At 45.9% G+C, this 26,229-nt stretch overlaps 1 protein-coding gene across 1 annotated transcript in view; it reads left to right on the top strand.

The window, feature by feature from the left end:
* Positions 1-268: 268 nt before the first annotated feature.
* The window catches only part of FPGS (folylpolyglutamate synthase), a 37,565-nt gene continuing 11,604 nt past the window's right edge, over positions 269-26,229 (top strand). Inside the window, exons 1-10 of the mRNA XM_018571196.1 lie at positions 269-491; positions 10,440-10,568; positions 14,669-14,722; positions 17,760-17,824; positions 18,978-19,092; positions 20,248-20,325; positions 20,410-20,471; positions 22,107-22,209; positions 24,983-25,060; positions 25,136-25,283. Coding sequence (XP_018426698.1) covers positions 372-491; positions 10,440-10,568; positions 14,669-14,722; positions 17,760-17,824; positions 18,978-19,092; positions 20,248-20,325; positions 20,410-20,471; positions 22,107-22,209; positions 24,983-25,060; positions 25,136-25,283 — 952 coding nt within the window. The 5' untranslated portion in view covers positions 269-371. The remainder of the gene's footprint in view (positions 492-10,439; positions 10,569-14,668; positions 14,723-17,759; positions 17,825-18,977; positions 19,093-20,247; positions 20,326-20,409; positions 20,472-22,106; positions 22,210-24,982; positions 25,061-25,135; positions 25,284-26,229) is intronic.

Below are 26,229 nucleotides of genomic sequence, written 5' to 3'. Positions count from 1 at the left end.
CACCAGAACAGGAAGTGATGACGAGTCTCGCCAATGCACTAGCAAAAAAAAAAAAGAATAAAAAAAAAAAAGGAGGTTTTAAACGTTCCCCGTTCTATCCAAAACTAAAATAAAAAGTTCTGGCGTTAGGCACACTTCCAACGTAAGGTTTTTCATTATTCAAGTTCCAGGCACATTTCATAAGCTGCCTTAGCCCCGCCTCCTGTTGCCCTGATTCCGTAGTGGGCGTGTCCCGCAGCATGAACGCGCGTGGCGCTCCAAGTCCATTGCCAGTGTGTTGTTTCTCCCTGCCACACGCAAGATGGCGCCGGTGACACGCCGCTTCTTTGGGTCACCGCGGGGTCAGAGGGGGCGTGTCCGGCTCCCCTAGCATGGCTCCACGGTACCGGCCTCTACACGCGGTGCTCCGGCTTCTGCCATATGAGTGTGGCGCCTCCCTGTGCCGAGGCTTCAGCGTCCAGGCTGTTCCCGCTGTCAGGATGGAGTATCAGGTAAGCGGGGGATGGGGGTACGCCGGGGCTCTCCTCATTGACTCATTCATATTGGATGGCAGCCAGGCGCCTGCCGGGTTTGTGTAACACGTGGTTGGTGGAGAGGGACTATAAGTCCCAGCATGCCTTGAGGCTGCACGCGGCTTCCTCAGTGTTATGGCCGTGTCAGTGAAAATCTGAGGTCTGCATAGAGCTGCCTGTCAATGTCCCGCACAGCTCTAACGCAGGGGGGTGGGCAACTCTGGCCCTCCAACTGTTGGAGAACTACGAGTCCCATGAAGCATTGCAAGACTCTGACAGCCACAGACATGACTCCTCCCAGAAGAATATTGGGATTTGTAGTTAAAGCACATTTAGAGGGTTGGTGTTGGCCACCGCTACTGTAATGGTTAATCCTGCCTGGCAGACCCCATTTGTGCCCGAGCGGTTCGTTGCGCCTTCCCCGAAGCATTTCATTATTTTCAGTGGTGCCCGTTCACACCCGAGCAATGTGCTGCATGTAGCTTCGGAGACCCCCCCCCATTAACGCTTGCCCGTGTGTCACGTCTATGTGTGGCATGCAGAGGCCAAGTTCACAGCTGGGCGATCTGTCACCGCGCGGCAATCGTGCATGCAACCGTGCGGCCACCGCTGATTTTCACTTGAGGTGCCATTCATTTCTAATGGTACCCCAGTCGCGCCAGGCAGATCGCGATTCCGCCCGTTCACAGAAAATGCAGACAAGATCTGCATGAGTTTCTGCGCCTGCAGTGGGTTGTGCCGCGTTTTTGATGTGTTCCGGGCCGTTTTTGGTTAAAAAATAATTAAAACATTGTTTTGTAAGGTTTAAAATGGGCTTTCAGTGCGTTCCAGGGCGTTTGCATGCGTTCCAGAGCAGGTAAAATAGGGCTTGCTACAGTTTTTTTTACATGCTCTGGAACTGAACGCTGCGATGTGAACTGGAGCCCAAAATACCATTGGAATACATTGGACGCAGTTTTGCTCCGGTCTGTAACCGCTCTGCTCTTGGAACACGCTTGGTGTGAACAAGTCCTTTAAAAAAAAGAGAGAAGCTGATTGGGTGCCATGGGCAACTGCTCCAGATTCTGTCTGCTTTGGTTCTGAAAGATTCAGCTCGTAGGGAGAATTTATCAAAACTGGAGCAGCTGTGCGTGACATCCAATCAGCTTCTAGTAAAGCGGGCCATACACCTATCTGCAGATTTTCTGGGGTCAGATGGAAAAATTGCAACAGATTCCTCCATCTACGCTGAACTGTGTGGATGGAGGAATCTCCCACTGGGCCAAGCTTCGGTATCTTGCTAGTCGGTCCCACTGGCTCTGAAAATACCTGAACAATCTGATTGTGCAAAGATTTGAGGAATGCCGGCTGAAAGGGAGCCGACAGCCCCACACACACTGTGCCAATTTCGTCCGGTACATAAGAAATGCGGCCAGTGGATGGGCACCCTAAGTATACAAATGCCATACAGACTGAAGCCAGGATCCCGGCGCTGCAAGGCAGGCACGTGTATTAGCATTTTCAATGCGTAGATTGCAAGAAAACATGAACATATTTGTAGGGACGTTTTTTAATTTGTTTTATTTATTCCGATCAATAACTTTATTCATTTTCATGGATAAAGTTTCCAAATAAAAGTTCCATAACCGCAATAAATGTTCAGAAGACACAACAATGCATGAGGATGACCTCGGACTGATATAGCGCAAAGAAAGCACAAAATTCATTCCAATCTCACACTAAGCCCAATTACCAATAGTATACTATTCACTACACTCCATTTATCAATAGTATACCATTCATCGCATGTCATTTATCAATATTATGCCATTCACTACACTCCATTTATCAATAGTATACCATTCATTGCATGTCATTTATCAATATTATGCCATTCATTACATGCTTGAAGCAAGTCAGGGCGGTGCGAGCTTGTTCTGCATTTGACTTGCTTTAGAGTGAGGATAGAAGTATCTTTAGCTGGCTGCAGGTCTCAGTTTGCCAATCTGATCCTGGCTTTACCTCCGAGAGAATTATTGAACTGGAACAAGCATGCAGCCAGTGAAGTGTGAGCGCTCCCACCATGCATGCTCGGCACTGTTGCAGTTGGTCTTGGTGGGGGTCTGAGGACACTGGAACAAGCATGCAGCCAGTGAGTTGTGAGCGCTCCCACCATGCATGCTCGGCGGTGTTGCCCTTGTATGTCCACCATGACTGATGGCAACCATTGGCGGCTTTACATTCCTAACACCGTACACCGAACTGACTCCGGAGTTCATCGGGTTGGGGTAATAGATCTGTGTGGAGGGGGAGGGGCTGCTGGTGATATCTTGTAGACTTTTACTATGCTGCGTCCATGTGTTTGTAGAAGGATCAGGTAGATAAGTCCTATAATGACTCTCCCATGTGTGACGTAAAAGGGTGCCCGCTGATATCGGGAGGACGCACGCCTGGTACCACCATAGGTGTGCTTTAAAGGGGCCTTCTGTAAAGCCCACCCCCTTCCTGACTTCCCATGTACCCCTCCGATGTCCTCACCATGTGTAAGCTCCATGGTGTCGGAGCTTACACAGGTTTGACGTCCTCCGCATATGGTGTTCAGATCTGGCTGTGACGGAGTGGAGGGGGAGCAGAATGTTAGTCGGGGGTTTAGGATTTAAAGGGACCCTGAGTGGCCAAAATGACATCCCCTGAACAGCAACCCCGATCACTTGTACTAGCCAGGATGGCTCCCCTCCACCCCGCCTTGGTTTTCAGTTACCACAGCACAGTGTAAGGTTGGAGAGCGGGCGCAGACCAGGGAACATCTGCGATTTAAATTATTTTGATCGCTAATGAAAACACTCACCGGACTTCTCCCCCCTTCCCCAAGTGGCTCCGTCGGCTAACGGAGGGAAGAGGGGAGGAGTCCGGTGATGTCCGTGACGGCTAACGAAGGGAAGGGGGAGGAGTCCGGTGACGTCACCGGACTCCTCCCCCTTCGTTAGCCGACGGAGCCACTTGGGCCGGTGAGTTTGCCCAAGAAACTATACACATACAGCACAGCAATGAAGTAATAAAATGAACTAGGATCACACTTATCCAGCACGTTATTATTCTGAGTTGCCCCACTCAATATGGCCGCCGCTTGAGTGGGGCAACGCAGAATAATAACGTGCTGGATTAGTGTGATCCTAGTTAATTTTATTAATTGCTGTGCTGTATGTGTATAGGCAATGTAGTTGGATCTGTATGTGCGTTATAATTAATCGATTAATCCATTTAAACATTTTAGGATTATTCGTACACGAAAATTTTAATCATTACCAGCCCTAAAATAAATAAAAGTGATAAAAAAAGTAAAGTCAACAGCACTGTGCCTGGGAACACAATGTCAATGCAGCGTAAATGGCGGACCGCGATACGGACACAGAGTGAGTGACCTGTCCGGAATGCGATTCAGACCTTGAGGATAACTCCTTCTATTTGAATTCGCTGCCCCTGACCTAGGAGATTTAGTGGAGACAATCACCTTAGACCTCGGTCCCACAGGATTCAGCTCTCCGTTCTTCTCCTCTCCCGGCCTGCTGGTCCTACATTGTACATGGTGATGTCTGTAAGGGGGCATGACCAGCAAAGAGAAATGATTTCAGGGGCCCGGGGACTATGGAGGGAGCAGGGAACCCAGGGCAGCGATCGCGGTCTATCTCCAGACAAGACTTTATTATATTTAAAGGAGAACTATGAGGTGAGTGCTTTTCACTCACCTCATAGTTCTAGCCGACCTGTGACAATGAGACTGTCACAGGTCGGCTCAGTAGATCGGGAGGTGAGCGAACACATACCAGGTTCGCTCACCTCTCGATCCTGTCACGGCTCTCTGCCGTGAAAGGGGGAGGGGCCGGATTCCCCTCTCCCCGCTCCGATCTGCCAGCGCTGACTGGCGGAATGGACGGGGGAGGGGGCGGGTACAGCTGGCTCTGCCTCTAGATAGGCAGAGCCAGCTGTCACTCACGCAGCTGGGTGGATCCCGTCATCTACGTCGGGATCCGCTGCGGCGTCTCAGTATACCGCGAGCTGTAGCTGTATACTGAGCTTAGGGTAACGGGAGGACGCTAGTTTGTGTCCTCCCGTTACCCTAAGGAGAACTATGGGGAAAAACACTGACCCCATAGTTCTCCTTTAATAAAATGGCAGAGTGATCAGAACTTGGGGCAGTGACTTCTGCTGGCTGAGCCCTGTTGGTAAGATATATATCTCTTTACTTCCTATCCTTGTGACAGCAGGAAAAAGGAAATCGAATTGGGGTCACCCGGACAGGAAGCCAACGACAACCCAACAGAGGTTCTAACCCTGTAAACTGTTTCTGTCTCCATTGGAGAGATTCCCCCCTCACTTCCTGTCCCTTTGACCCCCCTGTCACTGCTGCAGGAAGTGAGAGGAGATCTTTGCAGACAGGACAACAACATAAACCTGACAGAAGTCCTCTCCTCCTATCGCTGAAAGAGAAATTAAACATTTTGACTCTACCAAACCGTATCCTATCTTTTTTCTGTTGAATAGGAATTACAGCAGAGTTGAGTGTCATTGTGCTCTCGGACCCCTGCACCTGACTCAACACCTTCACCTCTAGCCCCCAGTGCCTAAAATATGTTAGGGTGACGGCATGCAAAGGATGTGTAGCAGGGAGCTACTCTTCTACTCATTATTTGCTCATTTCCCTTTCTATGAAGATGATGCCATTAGATGAGTCAGGAGGAAGTTTAAAGTGGCTTTTCATTGTCCGGTGAGTCGTTGTCGTTGTTGTTGTTGTCGTTGTTGTTGTTGTCGTTGTTGTTGTTGTTGTCGTTGTTGTTGTTGTTGTTGTTGTTGTGAGGTTTGCCTGTTTGCAGCTGAAACAAAACTATCTGTTTTTTTGGCAACAAATCGGATTCCGGTTGCAATGTTTTCCTTTTGTGGATTCTACTTGACCCGGTCTGACTTGTTCGGGCCTTATCTGTGTCTGAACGGTCATTTCCCATGGGACGTTGTTATTAACCCTTTTTTTTTTTTTCATCTGTAACCTACAATGGTCCAGCTCTCCAACCTGTGCAAGCTCCATCCAGGTCCCAACAGCCACTGACCTCCCCACCATGTTTTTCCATCACTGCCCTGTGTGAAGAAGAGCTAGCGATTGGCTGCTCATGCATAGGCAACCAAATGGTGCTTGGCACACACAGCGAAGAGGTGGAAGTCAGTGGGACCTGGAGGGAGCCTGCCCTGACTGACAGATGAGTAGTTTAGCTGTTTTCTTTTTAGGCCTCATTCACACGAGAAAAGGCCGGCACGTACAGCTCCGTGCACGGCTCTATCGGCGTCTGGGAAGGACAGGTGTTGCGTGTGATTAGTACGCAGCCCCTGTCCTTCTCTATGGGACTACACGGCCGTATGCCTACGTTCACCCCAAGTGCAGGTCCTTACGGGTGTCCCAGCTCGGACGCAGACAGGATACATCCTGTCAGCATACGAACACCCGCACTCGCAAGGAAGTGCAGGGTGGGTGAGCGTAGGGCAGTATACGGCCCTGTAGTCCCATAGAGAAGGACAGGGGCTGCGTACAAATCCCACACAGCACCTGTCCTTCCCGGGAGCTGCCCGATACGGCTGTGTGGACGCAGCACGGAGCTGTATGTGCCGGCCGTTTCTCGTGTGAATGAGGCCTAAGGCTTAATGAGGAGGAAATATTCAGTGGCCCAGCAATGAAACCTACTCTCTGGCACTGTCCCCCACAGACTCGCTGGTCACAACTATTCTTTTGGATTAAATGACACCCACTGTCATCCAACCCATTTCCCGTAAGCCTTAGCTGTCATAAACACGCCCCCTAGGGGCACATCATCACATTGGCTGGTGCTCACAGTACTCCTGGACGTCACGTGTCATTGTGTGCCCACCACCTCCAGAGAAGAGGAAGGAACCGTGACGTCACCAGACTGGCATCAAGACTGCAATGAAAAAAGCATGTATAAGGAGATGAAAAAAAAAAGTAGCTAGGGGGTATAAGGGGCTCCGGGAAAGGGGGATGAGATGGTTTATTAAAAGTTGAACTGAGCTTTCAAAAACTTGAAGCAGCAGACAAGTCAATATTTAGGTCCTCGGTAAATCTTGCACCAACTCATAGGAATCCATCTAAAGGTGGCCAGAGACATTAGAGGGCAGTCAAATGTGCGAGAGCAGTCTCACCAATCTTTTCCATCTGTAGGCGTTCTTGTTAAGACTTCGTTGTGGGGGGTGGGGGTGGGGGTGCACACCTTTTGTGGACACCATCATCCTTCTTAATATAGGGAGAAACCAATGCAATCTCAAAAGGTGAGCTTCAACCAGAACTTTGTAGGGGTCGCTTCAGTCAAGTCAGTTTTCAATGGGCTTTGAGAAAAAAAAAAGGTTTATATTTGCTGTATTTTTTTTTGGGGCTGGGGGGGGGGATTGCGTGCACAAATGCAGTTCAGTTGCAGCAGAATTGGTCTGGCTTGGTGAGTCCACTCAAAAATGATTTTAGTTATTAGTAGCTGCCGGAGAAATAAATCACCTGGCAGGTTGCTGTCTATCAGGCAGATGTCTGCATTGAAGGGTTATTAAACCCCAGCGCTGACTGGCGGAACGGACGGGGTAGGGGAATCCAGCCCGTCCCCTGTCACGGCAGAGAGCCGTGACATTATCGAGAGGTGAGCGAACGCCGGTATGTGTTCGCTCACCTCCCGATCTACTGAGCCAACCTGTGACAGTCTCATTGTCACAGGTCGGCTAGAACTATGAGGTGAGTGAAAAGCACTCATCTCATAGTTCTCCTTTAAGGTAAATCCCTACAGCAGGATTGGGAAGGGGGAAAAAAAATTCTGACTTTAATGTCTGCATTAAGTTCCATGGGTAGATGGAGAAGCCTTCCACACACCTTACAGCAGTCCAGGTCTATATAGAATATGGTGCTCGCTGTGACAATCACGGATGGCGCCATGCAAACCCCTTTCATATGCTCCTTATTGTTGTCACGTTTTATCTGCCCTGAGGAAGGGACCCTGTGTGGTTCCGAAACGTTGGCTTGCTGTTACTGTGACGTTTATGTCCAATTAAATGGACATGTTTGATATCATTGAGTGCTGGTGATTTATATCTATACTCTGCATTACGTTCCAGGCTCTGCACGCTTGTTCAGGAGCTAATTTGTCCAATCTAGTAGCCAGCGGGATTTCTTTTATAGGAGCCAACTCCATTGACCACAACTAGAGGAAACCTCAAAAATTGAGGTCCAGCTGTCATTGGTGACCTGGCTCCTGGGATTTGTCCAGCCCGGTCTTAGCACTTTGCTGTGTAACGGATAAGGCTGTATGAGTTGTTCGTAGCAGCCTGTTAAATCCTACCATAGTTCTTTTACTGCAACGGAAGGAAGGACCTGTTTGGCTGTGATCGTGACATGGCTCTTCTTTCAGACACTTTGATGAAGAGGCTTTTTTGCTGTTTTTGCATGCTCTTGTTCTAAGAAAACTCTGTCGATGGTTCTCTCGTTGTTGTTGGAAAACCTCCAATATTTGTACCGTGCCAAGTGTGTTACATAAGAGTTTCGAGCCATTAGCGTTCACAGAGCAGAGTATAAAGTACGCCGTTTATTGTACTTTACTCCGGACGCCGTGTGTGTGTGTGTGTGAAAGTGACGGGTCTGTGAAGACAGGCCCAGGTGTCATACGTTTTAGGCTTCCTCTGTCTCCTCTTCGTGGTGCTCAGGCTCCGGATTTGAGCCACTGTCTGTGAGGAGACTACCGAGGGCTGATGTTGAGGGCCCAGGGTCCTGAATCATGGCTGCTGTTTGTATCCTTTTTAAAAAAAAAAAGAAAGTGTTTTATTTATTAATATTTTGAATGCAAAAAAAATGAGGTCAGCAATGAAGTGGGACAGCAACAGGTTTCTGTGGCGACTTATTTCACACACTCGCATATACACTCGGGTTTCTGCTTACCACTCCGAAATAGAAGATGGTGTTTGTATTCTCACCATCCTTGCGGCTTCTGTAAAAATTGATTCATGAGCTTTATGGATACGCTCCAAGCTGCCAATATGCTTTCCAGTCTATGATGTATACTGTTCAAGCTTTACTTGCAGCTATTGATTTATTGGGAAACGCTAGAGTGAAAACAAACAAGCATTAGAGGAGCGCGAGGTAATGTAAAACAGGATATTGTTTCATCGAGTTGCATAGAACATTAGATATAGATGAGGGGTGGGCAACCCCGGCACTCCAGCTGTGCTGAGACTACAAATTCCATCGTGTCTCTCCCTCTGGGAGTCTTGTCTAAGTCCTGCTATGCCTCATGGGACTTGTAGTTGCAAAACAGCTGGCGTGCCAAGGTTGCCTACCCCTGATATAGATAATAGATTAGATCCAAATGCTCATTATAAAATTACTGTTGCATTGAATTCCCTCTGTAGTTGAATCACTTCACTATTTTCTTACTAGTTCTTTCCAAATATGATGTTTGAAGTTCTCAGAGCTTACCTCTGTTCTGTTCTTCTTCTGGTTTGAACACCAGCGTTCGAGCTGCAGATGCAGGCTATTATTCTCACACATGATTTGGCATGTAAGAGGAAGTTTCTGGGCAAGTGTAGCAAATCTGCGCAAGTGTTGAACGGTGGACATGACACTTTTGATGGACAATCTTGCTGTCCTACTTCTTACAGTTTGCACTGCGGAGGACCATTGACTGACTGAGATGGAGGCTGGGCCATGAAACATAGCCCTATACTAATGTGGTGGTTCAGCTGGTTAAATCTGCATTAGCAGGCTAAATTGTAGTTTCCAATGGGATTGGGCACCCCTAGGTGACAACCGTGCTTCTGTTGTTGGGCTGGTGTCACCAGGGAAAAGGAAGCATGGATGGGTCTTACTGTTCAGGAATGGTTGGAGATGAATAGAGAATTACATTTAAAAATAGACAGTAACAACGAGCAAGGTAGGACATACTTTAGGATAGTAGTGCACAAACTGGGACCTATGAGCCAGATGTGGCCCTTTGCTTGGCTTCATCTAGCCCTTGGGGCACTATTCCTCCCACTGGCAAGATGGGGCACAATTTCTCCCTTTGACACCAGCATTGGTGGCACTATTTCTTCCACTGGCAACCAATGAGTGGGGCACTATTCCTTCCAATGATACAAATGAATGGGGTACTATTCTTTCCCCTGACGCCAATGAATGGGGCACTATTCCTTCCAATGACACCAATGAGTGGTGCACTATTCCTTCCATTGACACCAATGAGTGGTGCACTATTCCTTCCAATGACACCAATGAGTGGGGCACTATTGCTTCCAATGATACCAATGAATGGGGCACTATTCCCATTTCCACTGACGCCAATGAATGGGGAACTATTCCCATTTCCACTGACGCCAGTGAATGGGGCACTATTCCCACTGACGCCAGTGAACTGGGCACTATTCCCATTTCCATTGGCGCCAACGTATGGGGCACTATTCCCATTTCCACTGACGCCAACGTATGGGGCACTATTCCCATTTCCACTGACCACAGGCACTAGGCCATATTTTTACTCCCAACATACCACTGATATTGGGGAATGTTCTGCCCCACTGGCTACTGTCTGGCACCTGCAAAGTCTGAATGACAATGAATTGGCACTTTGTTTAAAAATGTTTGGGGGATAAAAAAGGGCCTTCACATACACTTGAATTTACAACCTTCCATTAGGCAGCATGGAATGCCTAACTAAAATCTGTATCTGTGTTCACTGTGCTGTGGCACAATGCTGATTGATGGGACAGCTTATGTAGAGCTGAAAGGATTTCTTCATGAGAACTGAGTTTTTTAAATTTTTTTTTTTTTTTAGACCCTATTTTGCTCGAATATACAGAAGAGATTTGACCAACCATAGTTCCCAGGTTCTGACTGCTGCTAATTGTGTTTATTCTTTTGCTCAGGATGCAATACGTACGCTGAACACGCTGCAGACAAATGCCAGTTACCTGGACCAAGTGAAGAAGCAGAGGAGTGATCCTCAGGAACAGCTAGCTGCTATGAGGGGCTTCTTGGAGAGGAGCGGCCTGGCGGTGAGTGACATCACATGGGTTTAAATGAAGGTGATATTGTTGCTTTACAATATAAGGAAGACATTACAATCACGATACAATTCAAGACAAGATGGTAAGGAGGGCTCTGCCCGTGAGAGCTTACAATCTAAAAGGGAGGGGCCAATGATACATGAAGAGATAGCCGTGTGGGGATGAATTGTTTGAGAACGTGATGGTTGAGTGGTCAGGTTGAGGTCGGATAGGCTTCCCTGAAGAGATGAGTCTTAAGGGATCGCCTAAAGGCAGTCAGAGTGGGAGATAGACAGGTTGGGGTAGAGAGTTCCATAGGATGGGAGAGACTCTAGTGAAGTCCTGGAGGTGAGTATGGGAGGAGTTGACGAGGGAGCTGGAAAGCAGGAAGTCTTATGAAGAGCGGAGTGGACGGTTAGGGTGATACTTTGAGACCAGGTTTGAGAGATAGCCGGGGGCAGATTTGTGGATTACTTTTTAAGTGGTTGTTATTTAACACCAACTGATATCCTAAATATTTAACACCAACTGGCATGAGTGGCATATGTTCAAAGTGACTTCTTGGTGATTATTTTCTGTCAAACGGATTACCCTAAAACAAGCTGCAGACTCGGCTAAACATCTACTGTTATGGCTTGGAAATTGTCCTTTAAAACAGCTCTGCTAGAATGAAAAAGTGAAAAGAAAATCCCAGTGGGATGATTTCTAATCATTTGGCGATCTTTTTCAATCTCTTGCCAGACTTCTAGGCGTCCCCAACCTTCTTTCTGAGGGCCTTAGAGAGTTCCGTTCATCTTGGCATGATGATACCATACACGTGAATAGCAAAGAGTATATCAGACCTGAGATCCTGGAGGCTTAAATAACACAGTAAAGTTTTCTCCAGCACATCCCAAAGATTCTCAATGGGGTGAAGGTGTGGACTCTGGTGGCCAATCCATGTGTGTAAATGATGTCCCATTCTTTCACAATTTGAGCCTGATGGATCCTGGCTTTGTCCTCTTGGAATATGCCCAATGTGCCATCAAGGAAGAAAACAATCCATTCATGGAAAAGCCTGGTCTTTCAGTATATTCAGGGAGGCAGCCGACCTCATTTGTTGGCCACGTAACATTGCTGAACCTAAACCTGACCAACTGAGGCAACCCCTCTTACCTATTTGCTTGGCTAAATCCAGGTGGTGCCTTTTTTTGGTCAAGCGGTGTATGTGGACAAAGTGACCAGACGGATTTTAAGGCTGCTGTGCAACAGCAAAAAGTTTCCCAGCACACTCGCCAGCCAGCATGCAAAAAAACTTGTCTCACCGCTAAGGTTAAAAACAGAGGTGTAGATACACGTCTTCTGCAGGAAATGTGAAAGCCGCGCTGCCTTGCCAAGGCACCTCTATATAGTGTGGTCCTAACTCTAAACTATGCCTTTAAGGGAGGTTGGGCTTCCGCCTGACAAACCTGTACCCAATTTTATCTTTTGCTACATGTGCTCCAAGATGGAGACTCTCGTAGTTTAGAGTTAGGACCGCACTATATAGAGGTGCCTTGGCGAGGCAGTGTGGCTTTCACATATTCTGCAGAAGACGTGTATCTACACCTCTGTTTTTAACCTTAGCGGTGAAACAAGTTTTTTTGCATGCTGGCTGGCGAGTGTGCTGGGAAACTTTTTGCTGTTGTACTGTATAAAGCCCTTCCATGTGCACCTTGCTGTAAAGCTGGTGACAAATTGATGAGTGCGTTTGCAATTTGTTTTGCTTGAAGGCTGCTGTGGGTACAGAGTTTCTTGTTTTCTTTTTCTCTCATGACTGAACCTGCATTTTCAGCTACCTACCCATAATATTTCATTTATAAAAAATCACAGACCACTCCAAAACCAGCCAATCGCTTTGAGACCTGTGCTGGAAAGTGACAGTTGCAGGATGAACATTGCCAATTGTGATTTGTCGAGTTGTCTGACACCATTCTTCCCTCAACGGTCCAATGATTTTGTTGAAAGTGATCATTTAGCACAGAACTGTTGCATTGTTCAATCCCAGCCTAGCAGAAGGAATTCTTCAGGCCCCAGTCCCGTACATATTGCTGTCTGCTTTTTTTTTTTTTTTGGGGGACCACATCATTTTATCACGGAGGTAGCAGAATGACAATCCATTGAGGAACTAGTGTGAAATTGGGAACTAGCAGGGCACTTTGATGCAGCCGGGGAATATGCATCAACAGGGCTTGAAAAATCCACTCACAGACGTGAGGACGGCGGAGCCCGACGAGTAGCTTCCCTGCCGGCCGTTGTAATTACACTACCGGCTGGGAAATTAGCAGCCGCTGTCACTCCTGTGCTGGTCCCGAGATCCGATGCGGCCAGGACTTGCACGGCTGCGCTGTGACAGGAGATCAAAGGTAGAGCGGTACACGATCTCCCTTTGATCCCCTCTCCGTCAGCGAATGCAGGAAGGGATGTATATTACATCCCTTCCTGCATTCAGTGTCACTCTCCAGCTACAGAAGCTCATGAAGCAGATCGCTGCTTCATCAGCTTCTCTGGGGGTCCCGAGGTAACATTAGGGGTCTTGGAGACCCCTGATGTGTCCATAAAGAGGACCTGCCATGTAAATTGGCCATCACATAGGGTAACCTAAGCTGCCAAACCCTAATTTATATACAGTTTACAGTTTGGCTAAGTGGCTTCCAGGATGTGTCCAGTTGTGTTTTTATAATATGTTACAGAGGATTTGTACACAGTTAAGTACATTATTTGCACAGCAGTATATTATAACGGCTAAAAATAGTGGGGAGAATTTATCAAAACTGGAGCAGACAAAATCTGGTTGCAATGTAACAAATTGCAGACTTAGGGTTTGTGTGTACATTCTGAAAAGACCTCAATGAAGTGTCGATCTTCAGTGTCCCCTGCTGTGGTCAATGATGTATCCCATCAACCCTTCCATCACTACACAATGGAGGTCTGTTGCATAGCGGATTCAGAAGAAGCTTTCTCTTGATGACACAGGGAACAGGAGAGGGGTGTTTTCAATCTTCTCTTTTGCAGGGATAGCGTTGTGGCCATTTTTGCCCCCCTGGCATAATCTCTTTAAATGCAGAAGATAAAGGCATGCAATGCCAATAACTGTAGTGCTAAATCTGTATGCAGTTCTTAACTCCGGAGCTATGAGTGCTGATTGTATAATTCACTTAAGAAGTCACATGCTAAAAATGTGTGTAATGCGGAATTTCCTTTTAAAGTCAATCATATTTAATAGGAAAAGACTGTCTGGCCGTTCACCATGCCACTGCTACTGTGACCTCCACTGACCTACAGTTTGAAACTCAGTTTGTGGGAAAGTGCATCAATCAGCAACCAAGGGTAACCTAAGGGTGCCCACACACCTTACGATAATCGTACGATAATGGCGGGAAATCCCGTGATCGTACGATTATCGTAAGGTGTGTGGAAGCCGTGCGACCTCTACTACTGTAAGGTCGCACGACTTTAAACTTACGGACATGTTCGAAAACCCGCCGAGCATCGTACGATGTTCGGCGTGTTTGTGGCATGTCCGTACGATAACAGCCGTACGGGCCGGTGTGCGCAAGTGCACACTGCCCGTTCCGATTGCGGTAATCGGAAGCCCACCTCTCAGGGGGCGTGGCTTGCGATTATCGCAAGTACGATCTGCCTATGCAACATAGGCAGATCGTACGTTTTTTTAAGTACCTTACAACCATCGCAAGACAAAAGTCTTGCGATGGTTGTAAGGTGTGTGCCCAGCCTAAGCCTCCAAACCCTAATTTATATACAGTTTGGCTAAGTGGCTTCCAGGATGTGTCCAGTTGTGTTTTATAATATGTTACAGAGGATTTTTGCATGCAAGCTTGGCACAGAAGTATATTACAACTGCTAAAGATAGTGGGGGGGGGATTGACCAAAACTGGAGCAGATTTGCACTGCAACCAATCAGTTTCTCTCTCATTTTCTAATTTTACCTGAGCAAACTGAAGAGAGATGCTGATTGTTTGCCATGGGCAACTGCTCCAGGTTCTGTCTGCTCCAGTTTTGATAAATTCCGCCCACTGTATGTTCTTGCCTCTCATCTTGACTGTTTGTTTTTTGTTCTGTGTGTTCAGGTGGAAGACTTGGATCAGCTAAATATAATTCACGTGACTGGAACAAAGGGCAAGGTGAGTTTCACAGGAGCAGAGCAGAATTGTGAGTAAGTTTTATGTAACATGCAGTTCATTCTCAGAATCTATCTGTTTCTAAAAACATTGAACTTAAAGGGTAAGTTCACTGACTCACAAAATGTGAAAAAATTAGCTTATCAATACCACCGCGTCACCTTTTCCCGGCCCCAGCTGCACATAGGTATGTGATTACCCCCCCGCTTTCGGCTGGCGTACAGTCCATACACCTCACTTCACAGCCTTGCAGTATGTAATGAGCATAATGCTCACAAATGGGGGGCGGGGGCTCATTGGTCAGCACAGTCACATGACCACTGGCATAATTTGGCAGTGTGTCCGCTGCGCCATAGAGGATAATGAGCCTGTCCAAAATGTCGAGGGGGGTTTGTGCAGTGAGAGAGAACTGAGGGTTATCCACATCTAAGCTCTGTGACTTTATTCCAAGTTTTCGGGAATGGAATGGGGGAGGTTTTTTTGTTTTGTTTTTTTCCTCTGTGTGAGTTGCTTAATACTTCTTTGGAGTGATGAATTCATGTGTCCTAGCTTAGTCTTCACCTAAATAATTAGTATGTATTGCCCCTAGCAATCAGTTTCCAGCCATATTTGTTAGCACAAAGGTCAAACACTTAAGCTGGCATGGGATTGGATGCTCTAGGGAACACCATTCCGTCTTGTTACTTCCAGTTTTTGTTGGCCGTCTTTTTACAGCAGATCTCGGTGTTCTTTTTCCACTGAACGCATGATTGGAGAGTATGATAAACATCTTGAACTATTCTCCGGCGTCATTATACACCTCAATAGGACAAATTCTTTAGCTCCAAATGCCGTTCCAAATCCTAACATTCGATTTTGGAATAAATGGAGTTTCCTGACAAAAAAAAAAAACACATTGCTTGGTAGAATGTTTGTTCGAGAAAAACATTTCGACCCTGTTCCAATTTTTTTAATCAACATGGTTGAAAACAATTATTAATTTAACCTCATTAACCATAAGGGCTCATTCACACAAGAAAAGGCCGGCACGTACAGCTTCGTGCACGGCCGTATCGGGCAGCTCCCAGGAAGGACAGGTGCTGCGTGTGATTAGTACGCAGCCCCCGTCCTTCTCTATGGGAGTACGTGGCCGTAAGCTCCGGAGCCTGATCCAGGAGGGGTAAGTATATTACACACACACACATGGGGAATGGCTGAGGTCTCCTTCCTCAGATTTTGCTTTAATAATCCTGACATAAGAGAGGTATGGAGGTTGCCTGAAATGCCAGTTCCGTTAGTTTTCATGTTGGATCCTCTGGCTTCAGTGCATTGTAAGTCGCTGACCAAGGACAAGTATGTATATCGGGTGCTGATTGCTCGTTCTTGGTGCGCGGCACAGCCAGACAACTAGCATTTTTAGAAGCCTGCATATTTCCTACAGGGCAAGCTTCCTTTTATCATTTTAAAGATAAAGGAGGACTTCATAAACTTAAAAATATTCCAAAAATAATATTTAAAATACTACAAAAATAAAAGTAGCCATCCCCCAGTTCCCTAATCTAAGTTAGGCTAAGTTCACCTCTGACCACCTATCTACATATGCCCATATTCAGATGCCTATACGTGCTGTGCCTGTGATGCTTTGGTTTGTGGTAGGGATGCACTGATACCGGTATTTTGGTACCGAGTACCGATAATTTTTTTCCAGTACTCGCCAATACCAATTACAGAGTACCGGAAGTCCCATTCAGGAAGCCAGGTGGCGTGTAATGACTCGCCACCTGGCTTCCTGATTAGCCGGGAAGCCTTCCCACATGAATCCCGCAGTGCGTATCTCTGTCCCCTCTCATCTCGGCATGTCCAGCCTGTCACCCCCCGGGGCCTCTCCAGCCAGGAGCGATCTTCCTCCGGTACCCAGCCGGAGCCATCCTGCTGGCCAATCATGGAAGTCGGGCGACGTGTAATAAATAAAAGTAATTCACCAGCACACACTTGAAGGGTTTTTAAAGTATTGATATGTTTATTCAATACCCAATGTCACATACTGTCATACGGTGCTAATGTTTCGGGTCCGCACAGGGATCCTTCACCAGAGCGACGTGTAATGACGCGGTGCCCTGCTTTCGGCTCGATGCTCCCTGGTCATGAGATGACGAGGGAGCATGAATCAGAATGCCGGGCGCTGCGTCATTACACCGTGCCCGGTTACCTGATTGGCAAGCTTCCTGACCAATCGGGAAGCCGGGCAGCGCATCATTACACGCTACCCGGCTTCCTGATACAGGAAGTATCGGGCTAGACATCGGAGCATTTGGGCGAGTACGAGTACTCGCCCAAATACTTGGTATCGGCACCGATATCGATACTAGTATCGGTATCGGTGCATCCCTAGTTTGTGGTGTCGCAAACTTTGACTCCGCATGCATGCGTTTGCAGATGGTGAAGCTTGCCAAACTCATCCATTGAAGTCAATAGGACTACGCTGCAACTGCATGCTACTTGGTACGAGGTTGCAGCATGAAAGCTCAGTGTAAAATCCCCTTGGGATAAAATGGGCATCTAGAGAGGGCAGCATCACCACCTGCAAACCGCTGCTCAACCACTCGGAAGAGCGATTCACCACGGATCACTTTTTGGAGGGGAGGTAAAGTCCTCTGTCTGCGCGGGCGAGGTCTTAGATTCTTACTTTTCAATGACAGCCACGGCCTACCATGATCCATTACGTCCTCGGTGCAGAAATCCTCCCCAGTGCTGGATGCACAGTAGCCCCCCAATAACTTGAATTGGCCCATACCACTAGTGTCTCTACTATACAGTTCCATTCATGACAATAGAGCAAAGGTGAGAATAGCGCCAGCTAAAATTTCTGCAACTTCCCATGGGGGGTCACTGGCAGAGATATAAAAAAAAAAAACTCGCCAATAATTCAACTCTTAATTTTATCCAAAAAGTTAAACAAGAATTAAGATTCCGATTTGTGAGAGAGAACTGTTTTTATCTGTATGTTGCTGATATTGCCTGTGTGACAAGTGGCCACTGACACTGTGCTTTGTGTATTTAGGGGTCCACGTGTGCCTTCACTGAGCATATTCTGCGGAACTGCGGCCTAAAGACTGGATTCTACAGGTAATTGTCCATCTGCAGGAGGTTTTGCATGTGGAAAGGAAATTACAGACTTAATGAATGGCCCGCAAATTGAGTCACCATTGACTTGCCATACACACATTTGTCGTGCATGTGTTTTGTAGCCCGGGGAAGCCAGTGAATACGTAATTCCTTCACATGACCGGCGGGCTAATTCCTGAGTTCCTGTCAAATGACATCTACTGTGAAAAACTGATAAGTTCAAAGTTATTGACTGACAGTCCAGAGTAGAGCGAGTACTCATCTGTCTGATATTATTTGCATACTGTCCCTTTTAACAGTAGTAGTCTAGAGGTGAGGCTGTGCTGAATAGACCTCTGCCAGTCTGGATGTCCATCATCAGACATGATGGCAAGATGGATGTTTGTTTCCTTTGCCATAAAGTATAAAAATTAATAAAAGAACACATTTATATATTATTATTATTATACAGGATTTATATAGCGCCAACAGTTTGCGCAGCGCTTTACAATATAAGGAAGACATTACAATCACAATACAATTCAAGACAAGATGGTAAGGAGGGCCCTGCCCCTGAGGGGGTGTCTCTAAGCCTTCCATGACTGGATGGATGTTCTAGCATTGTGTCTGTTATTCAAGTCGGCTTTAAAGTTGAACCCCATGCAAACAGCCAACTAGACACATGAAATATAAGAACGGTTTTACCTGCCAAAGGGATTTACATGTGTATGTATCCTGTCCTGAGATTACACGGCCAACCTGGAGTCCTTGGTCTACTGCAATTAGGTCTTGTCCCTGCCCCCAGCCTATGACTGGACAGTGAAGGAGAAGCAGCAGACTGATGAGCTCAACTCTGAAATTCTGCTTTCCCCTCCTGTCACCATGTCGCCTGTTAGCACATGAGCACTGCTCAACAATTGCCTCCTTGTACTGCTTCTTCTCTCAGTCTGAGTGCTGCTGTACAGGGGGCTGCAAGAGGTGGACACCGTGTCAAATTCAGATACTTCCACAGAGCTGGGTTTACAACCTGGTTGTTATATCCATCATTCTATTTCCAAGAAGAAGGAACACTTACTCTAAATGTCTTTGCTTTCATGTTCTTTTACGTCCTCCTCCTCAGATAGGGCTTCATATGTACAACATCTAATAACTGATCTATTGAATCCCCTTGTAGTTCTCCTCATCTGGTACAAGTAAGAGAGAGAATTCGGATCAATGGGCAGCCAATCGGCAAGGAGCTGTTCAGCAAATACTTCTGGCAAGTTTACAATCGCCTGGAAGAGACCAAGGTGGGTCTGAGGGGGGTGGGTTTATTTTGAAGTTGAACCCAATGCATGTGGCTTAACTGCAGACAATCCATCCCTCTCCTGGTCTGAGTGCAGAGGATTATAGGAGCCAGATTCTCTCTAGATTCTTGCTGCAGTGTTGAACACTGTGCTGAAAAAATACAAGGCTGGCATTGCCCACCATTGTTTAAAAATACTTGTTACCTGGCTGTCTCTGGTTTCAGTGTTCTCTGGGTCACTGACCCAAAACAAACATGCAGGTTAGAAAGTCAGTAAAATCCGATCTCCTGATCTGTTTCATGTCAGCGCCTAAGAAACGATTGAAGCTTGGATCAGTGCGACAACCAAGCAATTGGCATTGGGAGAAGGAGAATTCAGTAGTGGCAGCCTTCGCATTTTTTTTGTCAGTACAGGTTTCCTTTAAACCTTGTTTATGATCTTCAACAAATGCTAACTGACTGGCTGTTATGCTGATCCACTTGCTTCAGTAATTTGATGTTCCCGATCTGCAGATTTTTTCCGGGTACACACATAGATAGATAGATCTATCTATATATAGATATCTATCTATCTATCCACACACACAAATATACAGGGCTTGAAAAATACGCTAGTCTATGACGAGAGGACGGCGGAGCCCGACGAGTAGCTTCCCGGCAAGGAGCTTTACATTCAAGCGATCAGGCGTCTTTAGAGACGCCCGATCGCTTGTATAATTAACCCCGCCCCCCCAGTGGTGATTAAATACCACCAAAAGAAAGCTATATGTGTCCCCAAATAAATGTTAACATGAATTGCAAGGCTATAGTCCGGTCATGCTGACTGGTGACATTTTTGACTGACTGGTGAGACACGCTAAAATTTTTCTATGTGTGTGTATGTATATATATATATATGTTGCAATCATTTTTCAAAAGGAGAGTTCAACAATAGCAGCCTCCATGTTTTCTATGTGCCTGAAATTTGGATTTAAATGTTTTGTAAAATAAAAATAGTGTATTGATATTTAAAAAAATCATGATCCAACCCACCAGTTTAAACTTCTAAGCATGTAAAGAAAAATGACCACAACCATTCTACCTTTTAAGACCAATGTTCAGTATGATTCTTCTATGAAGGACCGTAACCATCTCGAATTCTTCTTCTCTTCTCCTCCAGAATGATGACTTGTGCTCCATGCCCGCTTACTTCCGCTTCCTGACCATTATGGCGTTCCATGTGTTCCTTCAGGAGAAGGTTTGTATATCATGAGAGCTGTAGGTTGTTCGGAGCCTGCACCACGGTCCTGAGCTGACATCTTACCTTCTCTCTCTGTTACAGGTAGATCTGGCTGTACTGGAGGTGGGAATTGGGGGAGCGTATGACTGCACGAACATCATCAGGTATGTAGAGTTTGCTGACGCTTCATGCATTGACGTGACACTAAACTCAGTACTTAAACCTTTAAAAATGCATTCAAGTACCTTAACTATTAACAACAATGTATCTTATTTGTGTATCACTCGGCTGTAGATCCTCCAATCATCTCTGAATTGGTGCTGACACTGTCCTTCCTTCTGGAGGGTGACTACTTTTTGTTCCTCATGGTCCCTGCGTGTGTTGTAAAGTAGTCACCGCTCCCAGATTGCTCCAGTGATGGACTATAACTTCAATACAAATTAGTAAAGTAAACCTGAGATTGTAGTCTATCCCGGGAGTGAGCTTAGAGCGGTGACTACTTTACAACACACACAGGGACCATGGGGAACAAAAGTATCCCCCCTTCCAGAAGGAAGGACAGTGTCAGCACCAATTCAGAGATGATTGGAGGATCTACAGCCGAGTGATACAAAAATAATATACATTTTTGTTAATAGTTGGGGTACGCGAATGCATTTTTAAGATTTAACTCCTGAGTTTTTAATGTCCCTTCAAGCCCACTGTTACAGAAAGATCATCAGTTTCTCCTGGAGGTGGGTAGATTTAGGGGGATATATGTAGACATCCACACCACTGACCGGTTTTGGATTTCCTGCATACTTTAACAGTGGAAATAGACTCGATCATGGGTGCAGCATGCAGTGGAACTGGTTTATGGGGAAAAATAAAAATAAAGCACAGTCTTATAACATTTCAATGGCTGAAAGGAGAACAACAAGGGTACATTAGTAGTCTTAATTTTCAGCAGGAATTGTGGATCCCAGCTAGAGACCCCATATGCTGTCCATGTGTTAGCAGTCTTGGAGGAACAGGGTAATAGACGGCAATACTAAATTCTTAGCCAGTGCTGGTCATGTGACAAGGCCAGCCATCGGTTCAGGTGATCTTGGCTAAAGGATCTTAGATCTTGTTCTTCAGCAGAGATCATATGACCCAATGTATAGGGATTTGGTTATGGTAGCAGCATTGGGCTGGGGGATGGGGTTGGACTGCAGCAGAATTTTCAGCAGACCTAAGACTATTCGATTACTCTTTTATCTCTCTAACATTTTGTGTGAAGGTGCAATTTATGTGACACAGCAAATCTAAGCTGAATACCGTCCCCTGGTGGCTGATGCAAATGTTGCTTTGATGCCATTTAAAATGACGGGCCAGAGGATGCCTCTTTATACCGTTTTTTGATTGGCTGTGGCTGCACGGTGGCAATTGGCCGATTTCTGGACAGCATAGAAGGGTCATGTTAAATGCACCTGTTTTAAGAGACACATTGACTGAACCTCAAACTTTAAATGGTTTTCTACTTTGCCTAAAGACTTATCCAGTTCCCTATTCAGCCTCTTGATGGTTAAAAGGTCAGAATGTATTTTTATTCAAGCCTAAGGTTTCATGCCATCCTATACCCAGCTTGTGTTTGGTTTTCCTCAGCCATCGGTGGGGTGGGGTAGCTTGAAGCTGGCATGTCATGGATCCTGGCTGTTCTTATAACAAACACAATGTGATATAAACCAGAATTTCACGTTTACTTGATCTATGAACCATTCATAAATGCCACTTGTATTTTGATTATTTCGAATTTTTTTGGTTTTTCCTTCCTCTAGGAAACCCATTGTTTGTGGAATCTCCTCACTTGGCATCGACCACACAGCCATCCTGGGAGACACTATTGAGAAGATTGCCTGGCAGAAAGGGGGCATATTTAAGGTTTGAGAATTGATGTCCGGCTAGCCTTGTGTCTATATCACTACAACATTTGATTTGGTGCACACACTGGGGGTCTCAGCTGCCGTTGTAATGTGCCGGGTCCCTTGTGTGTCCCTGTACCTTTTTAAGGAGGTTAGGCTGCCTCCTAGCTAACCTACACCCAATTTTATCTTTTGCTACATGTGCTCCAAGATGGAGACTTTCATAGATTAGAGTTAGGACCGCACTACACAGAGGCGCCTTGACGAGGCTGTGCGGCTTTCACATGTTCTGCAGAAGACATGTATCTAAACCTCAGTTTTTAACCTTAGCGGTTAAACCGGTTTTTTTTGCATGCTGGGAAACGTTTTGCTGTTATACAACTACACAAGTCACTGTTCACCTTTTATCGATGACATACAGATTGGGCAGACACAGCAGTTTGAAGTATATGTCCATTGTACAGGAGGGTAGACATTAAAGCTGAATTCCTTGTGCCTATAAATAAAAAAAGAAAAGTACTACCCCCATGCAGTTATGCATTTACAGAGTGCCTCATGTTGCAGTAGCATGAGGTAAAGTGCATGTTTGACTTGAACACAGGTGTGCAACCAACCTAAATGTATCTTTAAAGGCAAGTAGCGGAAGTACCTGTACTACTGTAATCTCCTGTACTGCAGCACGCATGCTGGCAAAGGGAAAGACCATATTAGTAGCTAATAGGGTGTAGTGCAGGCAAATTTGTTGATAGTAGGGAAGAGCAAAGTGATGGAGATCAGGAGTCGCTATTTTTTGTAATGGCGAGAAAGAGGCCTTGTGTATTTTTAGGGAAACTGTCATGACAAGGCTAATTTTTTGCTTTTGGGACTGCTAGTTCCCTAGCTGTCATTCTGATAATGTGACTTTAATTCTGTCATAGTACAAGTATACAAATAATGATGAAGCAAACAGAGTGCACTGGATAGTGCAGGTAAATCAGCACTTGGTGAATAAAAGTGGAATAAAAATGCACTCAAAGTGGCGATTTAATCAGGGCATATAATCGGGCATTCCAACTCCCATCAGATATCAGGACTTGGTTACAAGTATAGGAATATCTCTTCATAGCAGCCGGCAGAGGGAGAGATGGGATGCAATGGTAAATGTGCTGTAATGGATGCCAAACAAAGGTTGGGGGTGAAACACCACAACTCATCCAGATTGGTAGTCATAGAGTGCGGACTGAGCCGCCAACCTGGGCTTCCACTGACATGCTTCAGAGCCCCAAAATTAGTCATTAACACTGCATTCTATCCTTCCTTTGCCTGATTTTGTAAAGGTATATTGCACTTATAATGGTCAACCAATATCTGATGGGAGTCGTATTGCCTGGTTATATGTCCTGATCAAGTCATCACTTTGTAATTGCACTTTTATTCCAGTTTTTTAAGAAAGTATATTACTGCTGTGGAAGAATCACACAGCAAAAATGTGTCAGTCATTTATGAACAGAACCTGAAAACTAGCTCAGTCATGAAGGGGTTAAATAAAGATTTATCCTCGGTAACCACTGTTCTGTTTGCTTTACCTTGTACTTTTCATTATATTGGCTTTGGATATACACGGAGCTGGCAAGGGTGAGGTATTTGCCTTGGCACCAGTGGAGCACGGTACATGTCAAGATTTATATAGAAACGATGAAATCTGACGCATTTTCACCCTGCTTGCTCCAGGTATGTCACTCAGAAGTGCTAAAACCAATCACATCCAGGCATCTAGCATTATCAGGAGGCTTTCAATGGCAGCTCATATGAAATATACATTTTAATTGAAGCTGAACTGCAGGCAAACTGCTAAATACACAGAGAAAAGACTTGTATGGAAACATTTTAACTTCCTACAGGATTTGTATTTCTGCCAGACAGCACATCCAGGTTGGTGACCTGACTTTTCTTTACTGCAGTTGAGCAATACAGATGGGTCACTTCTCTACCTACAACCTGGGATTGCACATTGAAGGAGCAGCATTGGACAGACCTTATCAGTCTGCTGCTGTTCAATAGCTTTTTAAAGCCTATAATTCTATTCTGAATAACTTCATCAGAGATGTAATTTTACTTTTATGATCAATGGGGCTGATTACAACATCTTTTTGTGTCTTAGAAATGTATAAAAAAAATAAGTAATTTGTGAAGGGCAATACTATCCAAAGAATGTCTTGTCTGCTCAGAAACCTTTTCTAAGTCAGTTTAAAGGAGAACTATGAGGTGAGTGCTTTTCACTCACCTCATAGTTCTAGCCGACCTGTGACAATGAGACTGTCACAGGTTGGCTCAATAGATCAGGACGTGAGCGAACACATACCGGCGCTCGCCCACCTCTCGATCCTATCACAGCTCTCTGCCGTGACAAGGGAGGGGCTGGATTCCCCCCTCCCCGCTCCGATCCTCCATCGCTGACTGGCGGAACGGACGGGGGAGGGGGCGGTTACAGCTGGCTCTGCCTCTAGATAGGCAGAGCCAGCTGTCACTCACGCAGCTGGGCGGATCCAGACATAATTGTCTGGATCCGCTTCAGCTGCGGCGTCTCAGTAAACCGCGAGTTGTAGCTCGCTTTATACTGAGCTTAGTTCTCCTTAGGGTAACGGGAGGACGCTAGTTTGTGTCCTCCCGTTACCCTAAGGAGAACAATGGGGAAAAGCCCTAACCCCATAGTTAATGCACATTGGTGGTACTTGGCCCCAAATTAAACCATATTCTGCTTTTCTATTAGACCTGGACTCTTTTTTTATATCTTGGTATGTTATGTCTCTCAGTCAGGTGTTCCAGCGTTTACTGTCCCTCAGCCTGCCAGCCCTCTACAGGTACTGAAAAATCGAGCCCAGGAGATTGGGGTGAGTTCCTGTTCCGTAGATCTGTTTCTGATTGGCTAGATTTGCACAGTCTCACACTGATACTCTGTCTTCCAGTGTCCTTTATATGTTTGTGCTGAAATGGAGGAGTATGAGGAAGAGGGGAAGTCTCTGCATCTGGGTCTTGCCGGAGATCATCAGAAATCCAATGCATCCCTGGCATTGCAGTTGGCACAGATGTGGCTTCAGCAAAGACGGTGCCAAGGTAAAATACATAAAATGCGACCGCAAATGGTCAGCGTTCTACATCCATCTGGAGGGGCAAAGCCTTTTATAAGAATAGATTGATTATGGGTTCTTATTGAAAGATGCTTTGATTTGTTGTCAACAAAGGTACAATATTTGTCACTGAGGCATTATTTCCTCCATGTTAAAAAGGTTTTGTATCTTATTTTTTGACTTTCTAACTCTGGGGTGCCTCTCGATCATGGCCACATGCCATACATATGCCTTGACATCTGCACTGACTTGAATCTAACCCTCACCTCCTGAGCTAGGCCCTCCCCTGTCCTCTCCAGCAGTCTGGTGTGAGTAGCCTCTAGTAGCCATTGAGGTATAAACAGTGCACGCTGTCCGTACTTGCACATTATGACCTTTGCCATGAAGTGTGAGCATGGATAGCATATTTTGCACTTCTTGGAATTGAAAGGGTTAAAGCAAACTGAATCAGTAGCAGCCCTTGCTGTAATGCCTGATCATTTCTACAGGCAATGGAAGTGGTGACCCCCTTCCCCCCTCTGTAATTCTCGGGCTCTGCTAGTCCTCCTAGAGCCCTGGACCACAAATGTATCACGATGGCTGGCATTGAAACAGCACAGAGATCCAATGCCTGATCTCTTGTTTGTGCTGCTGACGCGGAAGGGCTCTGCTCAAAGCACTTATGGGTTCTGGGCTCTAAGATGACAGCAGGCTTTGCCTATGCATACATCATATAGAGTTTTTTCTGTTCTCGACCTAAAAAAAACTAAGTGCAGGAGAGACATTAGGTCTAATAGACCCCTGGTGTCTCCATGAAGAGAACCTGTAAAATTAGGGATGCACTGAAATTGCCAAAAATAGTACTTTGGGCAAAATACGGAAAGTACAAACCCCCCCCCCCCCCCCAAAAAAAAAAAAGAGACACTTTTTTTTTTTTCCCCCCTTTTTTACAC

This window comes from Nanorana parkeri, unplaced genomic scaffold (assembly GCF_000935625.1).
Source record: "Nanorana parkeri isolate BGI_ZX_2015 unplaced genomic scaffold, ASM93562v1 scaffold1700, whole genome shotgun sequence".
NCBI lineage: Eukaryota > Metazoa > Chordata > Amphibia > Anura > Dicroglossidae > Nanorana > Nanorana parkeri.
The sequence above is the reverse complement of the archived record's forward strand: the minus strand, read 5'-3'. Positions and strand labels throughout refer to the sequence as shown.